The 19,735-nt window shown below is 35.1% G+C and overlaps 1 protein-coding gene across 1 annotated transcript in view; it reads right to left on the bottom strand.

The window, feature by feature from the left end:
* fwd (phosphatidylinositol 4-kinase beta fwd) overlaps nucleotides 1-19,735 on the bottom strand; it is a 60,031-nt gene continuing 40,296 nt past the window's right edge. Inside the window, exons 4-11 of the mRNA XM_023160091.2 lie at nucleotides 16,276-16,690; nucleotides 15,825-16,055; nucleotides 15,364-15,576; nucleotides 13,999-14,196; nucleotides 13,763-13,944; nucleotides 10,867-11,085; nucleotides 10,556-10,809; nucleotides 1-4,233 (exon numbers count right to left, since the gene is read on the bottom strand). Coding sequence (XP_023015859.1) covers nucleotides 4,049-4,233; nucleotides 10,556-10,809; nucleotides 10,867-11,085; nucleotides 13,763-13,944; nucleotides 13,999-14,196; nucleotides 15,364-15,576; nucleotides 15,825-16,055; nucleotides 16,276-16,690 — 1,897 coding nt within the window. The 3' untranslated portion in view covers nucleotides 1-4,048. The remainder of the gene's footprint in view (nucleotides 4,234-10,555; nucleotides 10,810-10,866; nucleotides 11,086-13,762; nucleotides 13,945-13,998; nucleotides 14,197-15,363; nucleotides 15,577-15,824; nucleotides 16,056-16,275; nucleotides 16,691-19,735) is intronic.

Here is a 19,735-nt window from a genome sequence, read left to right as displayed (position 1 = left end):
TTGATAAATAATTGTTTATTATTATTAAATACAATTTATGAATAATAAAATACAATTGTATATTAAAAATCTCTCGATAAAACATAGACCTTATATTGAAAAATGTAATCATCGAAAAAGCTAACAAATTAACAACTTTGATTTTACTAGCGACATAACGAAATTGATACACAGCATGATTCGAAACTGCAAAATGTCTACTGTGACATCAGTCTCTTTGCAAGTTGATGGGAGTAGTTTGTCAAACCCTCAATGTAGATAAGAAACTTCTCTCAATGCGAACAATATTTGTTGCTAGTGAACAACTGCTGTTGGAAAACTCCATATGATTCAGTCAAATTGATATCTAATAAATGTATCTACCGAGAAAAATCATCCAGAAAGGTTTATTCTGAAAGTTTCAGTTTCAAAAATTGAACTCTTTGACTGTAGGTCTTACGTAGACTTTTTTTCTCACAAACAAATACCAAAATATAACTTGTTACCAAGATATTAGAGTAGCGCTAGGCACAGGTGTATTTTTAAAGTAAAAAAAATATTATAAATAGTTCCTGCATGTTTGATGTGGTAGGTATAGTTTTTGTATTTATTCAAGATGAATGTATTATCATTATGATGGAACTTTTCAATATTTTGATGAATAAGGACTTTGAAAAACCATTCCAACTACTCATTTGTAATAAGTCATTAAAGCTATCCAACTTTGGCATGAGAAAATTAGGACATAAAAAAATCTATATAAAATTTGAATATATCAATACAGTCCGTTTTCTTAAAATTCAACCAAGGTTAAGGGGGCGTGTCTCAAAGTTATGGTCTTGAACAAAACACATCACATTGTAGCAAAAATTGTTATTTTCAGAGCACAAGGTGAACATTGATATTGTTCAGGTATAATTTGTAATAAGCTCAAATGATGGTAAAAATAAAAAAACCAGTCCGTCCTAATCTTCAGAAATACTCACTCTTAAGACTCCTTTATATCAACCCTTCTGAATGATTTTCTTTCGCTTCATTTAGTTTTTCTTTACAAAATGGATGGACAACACTGTTTGTTCAATTATACTTAATATTCTGCTAATAATTTATGGATTACAGGAATATATACAGTCCATTCATTTACGAATAAGAGATTTCTGTACAATAAATTTGTCTCTCTCCCAATTATTTTTTTCTCGATTATATAACTTGTGAATGAATTCATTCAATTTTGTTAATAAGCCATTCCACAAATAACAATAATCTAATTTTCTGTGTAAATTCAACTTCTTCAACCGCAATGTATTTCAATTTTACTAGGCTGACATCGAAACACTTGAAAATGAGACAAAGACCATGAAATGAAAGACACGGGAATTCAGGATTTTTTTGAAGAGAGTGTAACTTTGAAACATATCGAATATGATGAATAAATGTCCTACAGGATATTCTGTTAAAAAGCTACAAAAGTGACTTTAGCTATAGACGGTGAACATAGGAACAATTCCGTTGTTGTGATATCTACAAATCATCAAAAAACCAAAAAATATCGTCCAGCAGGTCAACAAAGTGGGAAAATTGAACCACTCAACAGCAAATAACAGTTTGGGTAGTAGCCAGGATAGTGTTTTTCAATCGACGACGACTGAGACATATGATATGTTACCTAGGCCACCATTTCAAACCTCTCAGTATAGTTTTTTATTTTTATGAAATTGAGTATGTTGAACTAGAGGGATAATAACAGTATAGTTTAATAAAAAGATTAATATTTCAATTTTCAGTATTGAACTTGAAATTTTGTTAGATCAGCTTCAATTTAAAATTAATTTAGAATCAGAATTGCAAGTTCAACTAACCATATCTAACTGAAGCTATAGAATTCGGAATGTAAACTCTAAATTTTCAGATTTAAGGTGTGAATGTCTGTTTTAAAATAAAAATTTCTAGTTTCAAACTTGGAATTTGAAAACAGTTGGAATTCAAACATTTTCAATTTCAAATTGGAAATTCTAAAGACTAGTGATTCTAACAAGTTTTATTATCGAAATTCGAAGTTAAAAATTAAAATTTGGAAATTCATTGTTTCAAAGTTATAATTTATATTTTTAAAATTCGAATTATGAATTTAAAAATCAGAATTTGGAAAATTTTCGAGTGGAAATTCACCGTTTTATAGGTAGAATTTCAAGTTTAAAAAATGTAAATTACAAGTTACTGTAACCATATCAATCTGAAGCTACTGGAATTCAGAATTTAATGTTGGAATTTTTAGTTTCAAAGTAGGTAAAGTTTGAAAATTACAATTACAAGTTTTAATATAGGAATTTGAGGATGTAAATAAAATTTTGTCAGTTTCTGAATTCAAAGTAAAAATTCCCAGTCAAATTTGTAGTTTTTAAGTCGAAATTCGCAGCTTTAAAGAGAAAATTTCAAGTTGAGAGCCCAAATTAAGAATTTGAAGTTACAATTTTAAATTTAAAATCGGAATTTAGTAATTTATAAATTCAAAGATGAAATTTTGTGTTTTAAAGTTAGGTTTTCAAGTTTTAATATCCGAATTATGAAATCAAATTCAGAATTTGGAGATGAAAATAGCAATAAGTCAATTTCTGAATTCTAAGTCGAAATTGCAAGTTTTGAAGGTAGGAACTCCAAGTTTTGAAAATATAATTTATAATTTATGAAATAAAATTATGAATTTGGAGATAAATGTTGACATTTGTCAGTTTTTGAATTCAAAGTCAAAATTCCCATTTTCAAAGTCAAATTTGCGAATTTTTGAGACAAAATTCACACTTTTAAAAACAGAATTTCAAGCTGAAAACCCAAATTACGAATTTAAAGTTGCAATTTCAAAATGAAACTCGGAATTTGTCTGTTCCTAAAATTTAAAGACGAAATTGTAATTATTAAAAGTAGGAATTTCACGTTTCAAGGTGAAATTTGCTAGTTTTTGAGTAAAAATTCACGGTTTTAAAGATAGGAATTTCAAGTTGAAAACCCAAATTATGAATTTCTAAATCTGAAGTCGAAATTTTGTGTTTCAAAGTTAGAATTCAAAGTTTTAATACCCAGATTATGAAATGAAATTAGAAATTGGAGATAAAAATCGCAATTAGTCAATTTGCGAGATTTTCAATAAAAATTCATGGTTTCAAAGATGGAATTTTGAGTTGAAAACCCAAATTACGAATTTGAAGTTGTAATATCAAAATGAAAGTAGGAATTTGTCAATTTCTAAATTTAAAGTCGAAATTTCGAATTCCAAAGTTAAAATTCAAAGTATTCAACATCCAAATCATGGAATCAAATTCAGAATTCGGAGATAAAAATCGCAACTAGTCAATTCTGAATTGCAGGTCGAAATTATAAGTTTTAAACGTGGGAACTTCAAGTTTTCCCCTTGAAAAACCGTCCAATGGCCATATTTATTGGTTTTGTCTCATTTTTTAGCGCCAGTCAAAGATAATTTCTTATAATGGCAGTAATTTCAATAAATATATTCTTCAAAATTCCACAAACACTTTCGAATAGAAACAGTTCATCCACTTTTTTTTGGAATGCTTATAATTTTTTCGTAATATCAATAAATCTCATTCAGACAAACATGACAATGATTTCCTTCTGTATCAATCACTAAAATGATGAAATAGAAATAAATATATATTTGATAATTTCAAAATCATTAGAATACATACATAGAAAAGAATCGTCACTTTTTACAACGCTTTTTGGCCTCCAAAGTTTCCTCAATTGAAAAATTGACTTGAGTATTTTATGCACTTAATAAGTAAAATATGATACACTTTTTATTTAAAAATTATGTACACAGTCGTATTTCACTAGTCTGCCGGTGAAGTTAGCTGTCGCCAAAGGAATACGTCCAAATCAGTAACTTCACTCGACACTCCACACTTCACTCTTCCGATCCACCTACGATTTATTAGAAAGATGATGACTTAAACTTTGAGCATTTAAAAAACGGTAAAAGTATGTCAGTCGAGAAACTGCAGAAGACACTGTACACTCACGTTTAATACACCTCCGACGAAGGCCAGAGGCACAGTTAGAGGATTCCGTTCGTGAAATACTGGAAACCGTCGTAAAGTTTCGTGGAAAGCGAATGTATGCTGCCCTCTACCATCCGGTTTACTTCGAGTCTGAGCTGCTCTTCGGTCATGCTCATGTGGAAGCGGTTCTTCAAGTTCTGGACTGTGGACGCTCCAGATTTGAAGCAGGGAAGCTGAGAGCCTGTGAAAATAAAAAAATGTGTCTGACGAAGAAAAATGCTCCTCCTACGTAAAATTTAGTTGAAATTCCATATGATAATAATTTAGGTGGGTAGAATCGAATACTCTGACGGAGGGTGCAGCATATCCAAAATTTTATGGGAATAAAAAAAGATCTGGTAGTGCTGAAGGTAGGACAGACACAACCAGCTAAAATCCAAAAATGTTTCATGGTCATTGAATTAATGATTTTGTTGGATATAAACTACTCAAGTTTGAATCATTTAAATAAAATTCAGTGGTGAAATTGATAATTTTAATGAATTCCAACCTTCTTTACTTATTCAAAGAGTAACAATTCTTGTGTGTTTTGTGAATACACAATAATACCTTATTTATTTATTTATTCATTTATTTATATACACGGGTAAGCCCAATTCAGTTCCCTATACCTATCTGTTACCGTTTTCGAAATAAAAATTAATTTCAATTTTTTTCTTCGAAAATCATGACTTCTAAAAATGCCGATATCTTTTAGTTAAGAAGTACTATGATATCGAAATTTGGTTTGGAGTTAGGTGATACTTGGACACTTCCCACACATCAGCCTAATCTCCGTTACTTCAATACAGGGTGGTAAAAAAATACAGTTTTTTCGTTTGCTTGAAAAAGTTGCTGAAATTTGATTATTTTAAATGGAACACCCTGTATATTATTGAAAATTCGGAAAGCTGCTGAAATTTGCTTTCTTTCTATGTATATCATACCTATACCTAACTAGTCAAGTTTCGGACTTATGAACATTTATTTGTGAAAATGTCCCTTCAGAATGGTATTTCCATTCGGTATTTGGTAAGCAGGCCATGATTACTATTTGACAGTAGCGTTGTGACATTCTCCTAATAATATCGACATTTTCGTCACTTCAGAAGTTGCAAATACCTTCAAAACGATGGAACAAAACTATTCAAACGAAGTTCTTATGAATTTGTTTATTATTTTTGGACAGTGTGACAAAATTATCAGCAGAACATGTAGAAAGTTCAATGAAATGTATCCGAATCTACCGCCAATGAACCTCAAGAAATTTATACGAATTCAGAACAATTTCAATGCATTTGGATCAACTTTAAAAGCACCAAGAAACTTGCCTCGACCCGTAACTTTCGAAGACAACCAGATTAATGTCTTAGCATATTTTCACGCATTTCCCGAGTCATTGATAAGAAGTGCTGAAGAAGATTTGGGTATAAAATATTCATCGGTTCAAAGAATCTTGCGAAGACATAAAATGCATGATTATAAATTCACCAAAATTCAAGCAATGAAGCCTCAAGATCTTCAACAGAGAGTAGAATTTTGTGAAATGTTGTTGACACGCATTCAAGAAGATCCACTTTTTTTAAATAAAATTATTTGGACTGATGAATCGAAATTTTCGAGAGAAGGGATTTTCAATAGAAAAAATCGTCATTATTGGTCCAGTGAAAATCCTCACGTCACAAAAGAAGCCGGATTTCAAGAAAAATTTAGTTTTAATGTCTTCTGCATTGAGGTACGTGATATACGAGGAGTCATTAACATCCAGAAGCTATCTGAATATTTTGGAGAATACTGTAGACAGTTTCGTGGATAATCTGCCACTCGAAGATTATCGAAACTGTTGGTACCAACTAGACGGAGCTCCTGCACATTGCACAAGAGAAGTGAGCGCAGAACTGGATAGACTATTTGACGATCGGTGGATGAGGCGCTTGGGACCATGGAATTGGCCAGCGAGATCACCCGATCTTAATCCATTATATTTTTATTTGTGGGGAATGTTTAAAGAAAAAGTTTACAAAATACTCGTGCGTTCGAGAGATGAATTGTTAGAAAGGATTGCCCAAACATTTGAAGATTTGGATCCCAATGAAATCAGATCTGCCACCACGAAAGCAGTCAACACCCGCATTTTAAAGTGCTTGGAAGTGAACGGCCAGCGATTCGAACATATTTTGAAATATTCCACATGATTGTTTTACTTTTTTATAATTATTCATATCAATATTTCCAATTTCAAGTTTCACAAATAAATGTTCATAAGTCCGAAACTTGACTAGTTAGGTATAGGTATGATATACATAGAAAGAAAGCAAATTTCAGTAGCTTTCCGAATTTTCAATAATATACAGGGTGTTCCATTTAAAATAATCAAATTTCAGCAACTTTTTCAAGCAAACGAAAAAACTGTATTTTTTTACCACCCTGTATTGAAGTAACGGAGATTAGGCTGATGTGTGGGAAGTGTCCAAGTATCACCTAACTCCAAACCAAATTTCGATATCATAGTACTTCTTAACTAAAAGATATCGGCATTTTTAGAAGTCATGATTTTCAAAGAAAAAAATTGAAATTAATTTTTATTTCGAAAACGGTAACAGATAGGTATAGGGAAATATCAAGAAAAGTTGTCGGGCAATTGTTGGAGATTCCAAAAATAATATTATATACAGAGTGTTCCATTTGAAAAATCAAAGTTGCTACTGCTTTCTAATAGAAGCGGCAACACCGCATTGTCGAAAATATTTTAGTTGGCTAGAGAATGTCCGAATATGCCCTCCATTAAATTTTCAAAGTGATCCGTTGTCTGGTTCACCAGAAACGTCTAATGTGCCATCCACCGTGAATCAGCCTGTATATATCTTAAGATTCCACAATCAATGAAGGTTAGAATTGAGAAAAAAAATACGAAGACATACTCATTAAAACAAATCAACATACTCATTAAAACAAATTACATTACATGATTGAATTTGAGAATTAGATGGTAATCATAAGGTTGAGAAAAATTATATTGAGATCATCAAGATCGTTAAGAAGTTCAGTACAAACATTTGATTTAAATTACAATACACATACAAATTAATCAACTGGGAACACACCTATTATTTAGGTGTCCACATTGAAGGCATCTCTATTCAATTGGACACTTCCATAAAATTCATTGATATCATACAGAGGATTTTCAGTTAAAAAAAACTTCAGAGAGTACTTAAATCTATTGAATGACAAATTGTGAAAGTCTAGTGGCAGAGTATTGTATAGCTTAAGGCCAATATTGTCAGCCTTTTTCAGTCTATTTGCTTGCATGACGAGGTCTGATTTATTTCTAGTATCACCATGATGGCGTATGTCTGTACGATAGGTATAATCATTTATATTTAGTCGAGTATGTAGTAGGTTTTCATAAACAATGACTGAATACAGTGTCATTATTTTGAGATTTTTAAATATTGGATGGCATCTGGCAGAAGTTATACCTCTTACAGCGCGAGTTTCTGCAGGATAAACACTTTTTCCAGATGACATTTTGATGCACTGCCCCAGGATATTATTCCATATTTCCATATGTTATTTATATGTTCTATCCACAATAAATGTGTGTCAATATAAACCCCTAGAAATTTAACTGCAGTTTTATCAGCTTGGTTTGAGTTTCTTGTTTCAAAAGTTAGTACTTCTGTTTTTTTGTTCATTTAAAATCAGTTCATTTGATCCAAACCAAGATCGTGCTTTGTCCTGGATATTATTTAGGGTATGTTGAGGAGTTTTAAGTTCGTCCACTGCTCTGCTCAATGTTGCATCATCCGCATACATTGTAGTCTTAATATCTGATGAATTCAAGAAATGTGATAGATCATTAATATATATATAAGAAAGAGAAGTGGTCCTAATATGGAGCCTTGAGGAACTCCTCTTATCAATTTCATTTTTTGACTACGAAATTCTCCGCATTCTACCATTTGAAATCTCTCAGTCAAGTATGATTCTATCATATTTAGTCACACCCCTCTAATACCATACCAGTATAATTTGTCTAAGAGGATTTTATGATTCACACAATCAAACGCCGAAGTGAGATCAGTGAATACACCAATATATTTATCTTTATTGTCAAATGCATCTTTTATGTAATTTGTGAGAGAGTTGATTGCATCAGAGGTTGATTTTCCTCTTCTGAAGCCAAATTGATGTGGACTCAAAATATCATTGACTTCAAAATTCTCAACAAGTTGTGTGTAAATGGCATATACATGCAATATGCAATACAGTGTATTACATCGAGTAAATTATAAGAATAATACAATTCCGAAGTGAGATAACAAGTAGATTATTTAGAAAGAAATTAAAATGTATAACAATATGAACTAATATAATTCTTACAGGCAAGTAACACTAGACACAATACAACAACACAAGCAGAGAGTATTAGATGACTAGGTGAAGAATATGGTTTTTGAAGTGGGAAACTGATAATTCAAAGATTTGAAGGTTGTTTAAAGAGTTAGCCAATCTAAGAGTTCTGGGAATGAAGCCGTTATATGAATAATTGAATCTGTGAAAAGAAACGTAAAATGTTTGCACCTGTCTAGCTGAACGACTGGGGATATGTAAAGATATTTTGGAGAGAAGCTCGGGACTGATACTCAGTCCGTTGATAATTTTGAATAGAAGCATTAAATCTCTATGAGTTCTGCGAGTCTCAAGAGAAGATATGTTCAAAATGCATTCCAATGCAGTATAGTCATAGTATACACGCATCTTGAAGGCAATATATCGCAGGAAATTGAGCTGTACGACCTCGAGTTTCACTCACAATAATCGAGATGAGATCTAACCAGGGAAAAATAAAGAGATTTAATAGCAGTGATGTTGGTGAAATTACGAGTGGTTCTCTTTATACAGCAAAGCATCTTCATAGATTTTTGAATTACAGCGGAAATGTGTGATTTATAGCTAAGTGTGGAGTCTAGGATCACACCTAGATCTTTGGTTTCAATAGCAGAATGTAAGGTCCGATTATTTATACTATATTCCAAAGTGATTAGGTGATGTGTTTGATGAAAGCGAAGAATTTGGCATTGGATGCATTCAAACACATTCCACTTTGCGAACACCAGTTAGATAGGCAGTCTATATCGTTTTGTAGACATAATGCATCAGCTTCACTTTTGATTTTATTGAAACATTTCAAATCGTCAGCAAATTGCAAAGCTTCGCTTTCATGGAAACAGCTGATTAGATCATTGATAAAAAGGTTAAACAACAGAGGTCCCAAATGTGAACCTTGTGGAACACCCGATGTAACGGCGATGGTATGAGAATAGTAATAATTAACTATAACAATTTGTGTTCTTTCCGTAAGATAGCTCTTGAGCCACTGCAATATTTGCCCAGCAACACCATATAAACAAAGTTTATGGACCAACAGCTCATGATTACCTTAGTCAAAAGCTTTGGAGAAATCAGTGTACATAGAGTGGAATTGGCCACGGTGGTAGTGCGCCCGACTCACGATCGTAAGGCCGTGGATTCGATTCTCGCCTCGACCAGATATTTTTCTCGAGAGAATTTATCTGGTTGAAGCTGGGATGATTCTGCAACGTGTTAGGAATCACACGTTAAAAGGTAAGACCTCGTTAGTCCTTAGCTCGCACAAATTTCTCAACTTCTGAGAGTTGTCGTTCGTATGGGGGCGACAGCTGATTCACGGAAAAACAGATTTTAAACATAGTCAACTTGCAAAGCCTTAGACAGAGCATCAGACAGAAACTCAACGTAGGGTGACATATGAGGTTTTCCAATAGTCCGGGAATTTGCCAGATGATAGTGAATTATCAAATATATAGAAAAGTGGTCGAGCTAAAATGAAGTTAAATGATTTAAGAAAAGTTGGGGGAATTCCATCAGGACCGGGGAATTTGTTGATATTAAGATTGAAATGGGATTTCAAAAATACTTTGAATTGATTATAAATATTATTATTTTCACCAGTCTCACAAAAAACGAAATTAGTAGCAGTGTGGATGTCACCCCACCTACATTCTGTTGGGTTGCAGCTAGAGGGGATAGGGTTAAGGGTCGTTAGTTATAGAAATATAAATTCCAGTGGGGATGACAGTGTTCCATGAAGTGCAATTTTTTACAGTTAATTTAAAGTAGAACTCATGTGAATGATATCTGATTTTATTCCATAACGAATGTTTGGAATACAAACTGCGTAGAGAAAAGTATCTTCTGTATAATTCAGTGTTCATATACAAGTATTTGTTTCGAGAGAATTTTTTTCTTTCGTGTAATTCAATGTTTATATGAAAGTAGCTGTTTCAGGAGGACTTTCTTTCAGTTTGTGTCTGAAAGTTACTTCTTTGCATGTATAGAGTTACTTATTTTCAAATTGATTACTCCCTTCCTTTCTTTGGAAGATTCCAACTTTTTTTTTGTATCAAGATGGAGTAGTAGAAAGCCAAAAACTTTCTGTCCCAAAAAACCTATTTAACGTTTTGAATAGGTTAACTCACCTGATCTCATTATTTCCACAAGAGCAACGATCATTCCATGGTGTTTCCTGGCAGCGATCAGCCCTTGCAAAATCAGGATTTTGAAGTACTCGAACATATCGGAACTCTCGCCTCCCATTATCTCTACGAATTCCGGGGTTAACTTGAACGGGGATTTCTCAAAACCCAAATTCTTCGGCGACGTAGACAGGATGAATCCGAAATCTATGTGTATCAAATGGCCGTCGCTGCGCAGAAGTATATTGCCGTTATGCCTGGAAAAATATTTACGAAATTAACCCTCAAGACAGTGCAAGTGAAAAATAAGCTACCTGTCTTTTACTTGTATGAGGTAACAGATGAGGCAGTAGGCTGCACAACTCTGGACGAAATTCTTCTGCGCCGTAAGGAACCCTTCAGAAGTCATCGGACCGAATTCCTTGATGAAATACTGGAGTAGAGACAACTCACAGTGCCTTTTAACTTGGTGTAAAGACACGGTGTTCAAGATCGGTTCTATAAGGCCACTATCATCTGATAAACATAATATCCTGAAAGGAAAAGAAATACTCGTAAAATGGCGAGTCCTGAGAGAAATCTGTTTAAAAAAAAACCTGTTTAAAATCTGTTTTTCCGTTAACCAGCTGTCGCACCCCTACGAACGACAACCCTCAGAAGTCTAAACTTGTGCGAGCTAAGGATTAACGAGGTCTTACCTTTTAACGTGTGATTCCTAACACGGGTTGGACGATAGCAAGTGAAGATCGATCGTTCAGACTAGGGCTTGAACCACCGACCAACACGGCAGTCAATTCGAGTGAGTGAACAAAGCACCCACGCCGAACCGCTTGGCTACCGACCGACCGAGAAAGCCAGGTATTAGAAAAAAAAGTGAGATCAACTTGGACAAGTTGACTGTATGAACAGAATATGAAACCACCATTAAACTTCAATGAAGTAATTTTATGAAAAACATTATTGTAAAAATAGAGGAACATAGAAAAAATATTGTTTTTGCAAGGTATCGAGGTGAAATTTCGTTATTCCGGTTCACGCTATTTTTTGACAAATTTTCCAAATCATTATCTAACAATATTGAGAATTTAGCACATTCTAGAGTGTGTCAATATCTTGAAATGTCAAATTTTTCATACAATGAGCAATACGAATTTAAAAAAAATAGTGACATAGAGTCTGCAGTATTAGATGTCATAACTCAATTCCATCTACCTGTTCTCAAACTTATTTTGTCTACCGCCCACTTCGAGAATTAATCATTTTCTTGCGCCCCCCATAATATCGGCAGACGTGAGTCTGCCGATATTAATCATAAAAATTAAAAATTGTTTTAATCAAATTCAAGTCGTCACCTTGAAGTTGGAAACTGACATCATTAAATAATTTATACAGGTCTGTCAAGTACGCAATATCACTCTTTGAAGTGATGAGGTTGTCGTGCAATTCTTTGTCTTTGTTTTCCAAGAACTCTATTACAGAGTCAAATAGATTGTAAAATTGAGTCAGACAGTTACCTCTTGATAACCCACACACTTCTGTGTGAAATAGCAATCGGCTGAAATTTTCATCATTAGCAACACAAAGCTGATTAAATAATCTGTCATTTAAAGAGCTGTTTTGGATTTTATTGACAGCTATGATGATATATTGCAGTGATTGAGAGAGGCGCTCACTCAAATTTTTCGCAACCAAATGTTGCCTATGAATGACGCAATGTACAGCGACTACATCGTGAATTTTATTTTTTAAGTACGCTATGAAGCCTTTGTGACGTCCTGCCATAGCAGGAGCGCCATCTGTAGCAGCTGACATGATGTTCTTCAGTGGACTTTCTTTCTCATCACAAAATTTTTCCAGTGTATATATGGTTTCTCCTTTTGTATCCGTCTCTAAATTTCTGGCAAACAGTAGTTCTTGATATATCTTCTCATTTTTAATAAACCTCACGTATGACAACAACAATGCCTCATTGGTTGGTAAAGTGGACTCATCTAACTGAATTGTGAATTTAGAAGTCTTCAGATGATTGTACAATGACTTTTCAATGTTTTCAGCCATCTCATCAATTCGTCTTTGCACGGAACTATTACTTAAAGGAATTTTTCGGATAATATCTGCCGCTGGTTTATGAAGCACAGTAGTTATAACTTCTTTTATTGTCGGTAAAATTTAATCCTCTCCAATAGTGTGAGGTTTACCTGTTTGAGCAATTAGCAAGGAGATATTGTCTTGCTTAGAAGCCGCTAAAAAAAGTTTTGACACAGTTGGCTGAGCTGAGTGTTTCTTTTCCAGTTCTTGAAAATGAGTCACACTTTTGTCTTTTTTATCTGAATGCATTTTATTCAAATGATCTTGTAGCCTTGAGTGTTTCATCGCTTCATTCGAAAATATTTTTTGACAAAGAAGGCACATAGGCAAAGATGGATTTGTGGGATTTTCAATAAATCCATATTTTATATATTCCGCCCTATACTGCCGCTTCTTCTTTTTTGCTTCCGACATAATTTTGTCTAAAAAAATGCCTAAGTAAAGAATATAGTATAAAAAACTTGCTAATGACACCACTCACAGTATTCACCACCACGAGAATGGAGACTAGAAACTTCTCGCTTCGCATTGAAGCTCACCGCCATCTATTGTACAGTTTGACAACTATCGGACAGGAAATAGTTACTGTCTAGTCCCCTAGATGGCGTTACACGAGGAGGCGCGCGTTAAACGTAAAGGAGTGATAAAGTTTGTGTTAAAACCAATAAAAACATTTTTAAATTAGCCATCGCCCCCCAATCTTTTCTGTGTCCTTTACTGCCCCCCTATAGGCCTCCAGCGCCTACAAGGGGGCGTTATAGCCCACTTTGAAAAAGACTAATCTACATTTAGATTCGAACAAAAATGTGGAGTTCTTTCATTAGAAAGCATTTGACGCTGTGGACCATGAAACTCTTCTGAAAATAATGCATAATATAGGTATACATGGTTTAGTTTATAATTGGTTTCAAAATATATAATATAAAATGTAGGGTCCTGCAAGGATCAATGCTGGGGCCTGTATTTGACAATATGATCTTCACTTCTCGACCTTTGACCTTTCATGACATTGCAAAAAACTTAAGAGAAGTAGTGATACCATTTAGATCATGACTCCACTCATGATTTAATATTAATAAACATTTATTCAGTCTCAAGAAACTACAATTGTTTATAGATTACCTGTATGGATGAACCCACAGTGGAACATGCTCCATCTCCCAGATTTTCTGGAAAGTTTCCAACAACTGAGACGCCATCAACTCTTGTCGAAGATCGTCTCCGCATTTCACTATCGCCGATAACAACCTCCATGACGATAAATATCCATAAGGTGAACTCTCCCTGATACGCTGTTCCTTATCCTGAAACACAAAATGTTCAAGCAAGGGTTCATAACACACGTCGAGTGAGTATACCTCCCATGGCTCCTTCAGCACAGCCGCTGATGGATCTTCCGGATCGTGGGTAAACTTTTTGCTTTTTTCCTCACGGAAGAAGTCCGACAATCGCCTCCGTATCTCGCTCGCAGGAATCGAAGGCTCTCTAGACTCGCTCGATTCTTGACTCATTTGCGAAATTGTGTCTCGATCCACGGGTTTCTTCAGTTGAATGTACTGTTGACAGAGAATTGCACGTTTTTCAAAGTAAAAAAAAAGTTCATCAATAATAAAAAGTATCTGGACCCAGATGCTAAGGTCTAGTCGTCCAGATTTAGTAGCCCCAACGTAAGGCAGTTTCGAAAGGCTCATCATGAACACTAACAACCTAACAAAAATTTCTAAGAAGACTATTACAGAGAAGAAATACAGAGAGGAAGATTAGACGGATGAATTCGTATACCATTTTAAAAGGATTTTAAAGACTACCAGTGCATCCTCGGTTCTTTATTGGTCTTCTGCAGCCTGGTCTAGCTATTGCTCTGTTGCCAGTTCTGTGGCCTCGACCAAACGAGAAGAGAATGAAATATAACCAGAAATGGTCGTCTAAGATGACTTCATCGCATAGTGAAGGAATACATAGAGGAAGATTAGACAAGAAAAATGAAATTGAAGGGATAAACTCCAATTAAAAGGCTACCAGTGTATTCTAGGTTTTTGATTGGTCTTCTGTTGCCTGGTCTAGCTATTGCTGTATTGCCAGTTCCATATGGCTCTGACCAAAACAGAACAGACGATGAAATATAAGGAGAAAGGGTCTCAAAAATTGATTCTAGTTAATGGGCAACATCAAATTACAATAAGAATTACTCTAATGAGCAGTACTTCACAGACATATACTTAGATGTACCTAAATGTTAACAGTAATGCTTATATTAAAATAATGTCTCAAGAAAACATAAGTTGCAAATTTTGGTAAACTTGTGCCTTTAAGAACTGTCTCTCTAAGAACAAAATAGGCAGAGCTTTATTTGGTGTTCCTTGTCTCATGACTTGATGGTGATTCAAATACATTGGAGTTAATTAAAACTTATTGTTTTAGGTTCCTTGTTATTACAGCAATTACTGTTTCAACACAGAAATATATTTTCTTACTGAATTTTCAAATCCATTTGACTAAACCAGATTTACGTAGAGGATAGCAAATACTAATAGTACTATTTGCCATTTGTCTTTATGCCGGAATAATCATTCTTTACTTCTTGGAACTTTCAACCTTCGGTTTTGCTCCAGTTTGCAAATAGGATCATTTTATTTTCAATGATTACTCATTCTTTGAAAATGAACAGGAAGAAAACCGTGATTCGTTTCGTTTTTCGAGAAATAAATCCAGAAACATCTCACCTGCTGGGAAATTTCGTCATCCTCTTGACTCCAATCGGGATCCATATCGTCATAGCAACCCCCGCAAACACTAAAAGCTGACAAGGAAGTGGATTCGTGCTTCAAATTCTCCTCAGATTTCGTATGCCTTAGGGTTGGCATAACCTTCATTGGCACAGGCGAACTCTCGATATCATCCACTTCGACTGCTTCGAGGTAAATTATGTAGGGCGCCTAAATAATAACACTTTGCAATCACGATGAAGATTTCTCGAATACAGGGCATGCATCGAAGACAAACTAATATTTCAAGGTGTGGAAACGGTTGACTCGTACTCAAGTTTCCAGCACACCCGACATACTAGCATTACTGAAATACCCTGTATTCATGTAAATATATATTTTTCAGTATTTTCCAACATTAAAAAGAATAATACATTCATTTATAGTGTGGTAATGTTTGTCATTCGTATTTTTCCTACCTTGTCTTTAGAGTTGAGAACGGCTGCCACCTGAGGAGGTATACGGACGATGAAATGGGGGTTCTGGCTGTGCAGGGGTAGCCACACCCTTGCAGGGAGGTTCAGATTCAAGGTAGTGAGTTCGGCAGTGAGCCGAGTGGTTTTCGCTTCCTTCGTTGGTATGGAACTAAGTAGTTTGCCAATAGTAATGAGAGCTTGTAGAAACTCTAGCTCGGGTCTCAATCTTGGCGCCTGGATTGAAAAAAAATGAATGACTCAACGGATTTTCACTAGAGGGAAATATAAATTTTTGAACGAATTTATAAAGCTATTTAGCTGAATGAATATAACTTTTTGGTTTCCATAGATATCCTGGTTGCTAATTCAAATTTGGTGTCAGAAGTGGGATATCGCATCAAGATTGAAGATAGAAGAGAATGAGAGGCCAAGCACGGACCCGTGCGGTACCTACCGAGCAAGTGCATTCAGTCTTTTCTCCCCTAAGATCGTTCACCACGCTCTGACAGCTATCGAAGCAGACGCAGCCGTTGTCGAAGGCTCTGCCCGAACTCAAATCACCGAGGCAGAGTTTCGTCGCGTTAGACGCGTTCCCCTTCAGGCCAGGCAGTAGAGCGGAAGCGTCGCTCTGAGAACGTTGATGCGATTTTTTCACCATCGACGGCACCGACAGCTTTTCGTTGTTGGACGATGACAGGTTCAACGACGTAGTCATCATCGATTGATTCTTCGGCCGGAGTTCGTCGGAAAGGATGAGGTTTCGCAGTTTGACGCCGTGTGGTTTCTTTTTCGTGGGTAGAGAGGCGTCGGAACTGAAAGCGTCCAGTAGCCAGGCACACTTCAGGGAGAAGTCTATGGACTTCCTACACCTGTGGAAAAAAATAACGTCAATCATTTATGTTGCACGGGAAGATGTTATTGAATATGAATAATTTGGCATCGGAAACTCAAAATATTATGCTCGGCTCCAATGGATTTATTCTACGCCAAAGATTCCAGTTTTAGATGAATTCTCAAAACTGCACTGTATTATAAACAAAAACCAGTTTGGGTTTCAGGCGGAATAAGATACAAATGATGCTATCTTCTCTTTTTTATTACATTACACGCTTTATATTAGCTTCACCTGTATGTATGTATGTTTGTTTGTAACTCTCAAGCTCGGGATTTGTATTGACAGAATTATCGGCATTATTGCTTGATCTATTCGCGGGCAGATGACGCTGTACGTAACTCTTTATATTTCTTGATCTATTCGCGGGCAGATGACGCTGTACGTAACCTTGAAAGGTTGTTCAAAAGAAAATCAAAATAAAAAAAATTTTTCAAGAATTATAAGTGATACTGAACTTTTTAGTTTGATGTTCTTTAAAAGCGTGTTTTTTAGTTTTTTAAAACTATATTTATATGAAATTTACTCTGAAATGAATGCTGGTGAAGTAGCTGCCGCAATTATTTGCGATATTTCAAAGGCGATTGATTGCGTCAATCATAAAATTTTACTAAAAAACTTCATAAATATGGATGTAGAGGTGTAACGAACAATTGTTTGCAATCGTACCTTTCAGGTCTGAGTCAAATGGTGAAGACAACGGAACTCTCGGAGAACAGGGACAATGAATCTGGTGTACCACAGGGTTATGTGTTGAGCCCTATTCTATTTCTGCTATACATGAATGACATCTCTATCTCTGGTAGTTTCACTCTATTCGCGGATGATACTACAATTTTGTGGAAAGGAAAAAACACAGTGGGGCTCAGTAAAATAATATCATCCGACTTGATGAAGGTGAAGAGCTGGTGCGCGGCAAATTTACTCTCTCTCAATGCATCCGAAACGAATATATCATTCAAATGTTCGCTTGATGAAATTTCATTGGACGCTGCCATATTACAAAATAAATTAAACACAAAATTTCTCGGTGTATTCATTGATGATAGGCTGAAATTTGATGACCACCTTAAACAACTCAAGAGTAAGATCTCCTCTGGATATTATGCAGTTAAGAGTGGTTTCAAATGAATTGAGTTTCCATGTCGCAAAGACCTTTTACCATGCACTTATTGAATCTTGACTACGTTATGGAATACCTTTTTGGGGAGCATGCAACTCATCCTTCTCTCTTCTGTATGGATAATATAGAAGAGGGCACTAAGATGTCTCTGTAAAGTCAAACCCAAAGAATCGTGCAGGAACTGGTTCACTGCCAATAAAATTTCAACAGTCATCGCAATTTTTATCCTACAGACGGTTTGCCTCATTTATAAACATAAATTGATGTTCAACTTTGCTTCTACTCCTTATGCTACTCATTATAGCAATTATAACTTTAGACTTTCCATCCCAACTTCGAATTTATTTATTTAATTCATATCCATATACTATAATGTTGGTAAGTTGTTCAATCATTCACCATTAGAAATGAAATCTACAAATCTAAGCAACATTCATTTCAAAAAGGGGGTGAAGAACCTACTTGTTAATATACCCTATTATAGTTTGGAGAATTATTAGCAATTTATTCTTTGTACTATCACTTTATACAAGGTGGTATTTTATCATTACATTTTTAGAACTTTTTTTATATTTACATTCATACATTTTTGGAACTTTTTCATATCTACATTTATATTTTTTTAGTACCTTTTCTATGTCAACATTGTATTTCTTGGACTTTGTCAATAAGATGCAAATCTTCGGACAATAAAGTGTATTTTGATATTTGTTTGAAGGTGATTGACAATATTTCATGATGAATTTCACTAGTTTGGACTTCTATTGTCTACTATATAAAATGATTTGAAATCCCTGAAACAACTAAAAAAGAATAATTAAAAATGAATAGCTGAAAATAACAATTATATTAAGCAAAATAAACCTGAAAAGAAATAATAGTCGAATAAACTACAAGTAAAAATAGAACAATTGAATAAATAAAAACAAAATGAAAATAAAGGAATGAAAAGAGAAAATAAAAATAAAAAGTGTAGAGATTCCAAGTCGCGTTAGTTCACGACGTTTCGATTGTTAGTATCTACAATCGTGTTCGGGTGATGACTGGACTGATTCCTCCGAGAGATGACTATTTATAGGTCGTTCTAATACTTTCACTAATCCCGGCTTTCTATTTTCCGCTTCACTGATTCCGAGGGAGATGACCGTTTTGGCGGGAGTTGGCCATTTTTCGCTTGATGATGGGTTTCCATATGTTGCGTATTTCTTCGCTGTCCTGGCTGAATACGTTGTTGGACAACATGTATGGGGCTTCCTTGAATTTTCTCCTAAACCAATGTTCCTCTCTGTGCAAGATCTCAGCTTCGGAGCACTCGATGTTGTGTTGATGGGTCCAAACATGGTCTGCTATTCCTGATTTGCTGGTTTCCCCTCGCTGTGTGTGTTTCTTGTGCTCGGCAATGCGAACATTCAATGGCCTCTTAGTTTCACCAATATAGGATTTTCCGCACTCACAGGGTATCCGGTAAATGCAATTCTTGGAATCGCAGTCCGCGTTTGGTGGCTTGGTTTTCGTGAGGCTGCTACGGATAGTGTTACCGGATCTGAAGCAGGTTCTGATGTTGTACTTGGAACCAATTCTTCTTATCCTCTCCGATAATCCTCTGATGTAGGAAAGTGCAAGCACTGGTTGTGACGGCTTCTCTTCCTTGCGAGGCTCCTGCTGTCTTCTAGCCAAAGTCTTTTCTACCATCGCTTTGGAGTAGCCATTCCGTTGAAAATCATTTTTGATGATGTCTAGTTCCTTCTCGAGACCTTCCTTCGTATTACAAAGCCCAAAAGCACGGTCTAATAGAGTCTTGATGATTCCTCTTTTAGTCGATTGATGGTGGTTGGATTCGTGATTTAGATACTGTCCCGTATGAGTGGGTTTTCGGTATACAGATGTTTCCCACTTAGT

Source organism: Leptinotarsa decemlineata, unplaced genomic scaffold, assembly GCF_025532065.1.
Source record: "Leptinotarsa decemlineata unplaced genomic scaffold, Ldec_3_MD MMD2_tig00001621_RagTag_RagTag, whole genome shotgun sequence".
NCBI lineage: Eukaryota > Metazoa > Arthropoda > Insecta > Coleoptera > Chrysomelidae > Leptinotarsa > Leptinotarsa decemlineata.
Note: the sequence above shows the minus strand (reverse complement) of the source record. Positions and strands in the feature narration are given on the sequence as shown.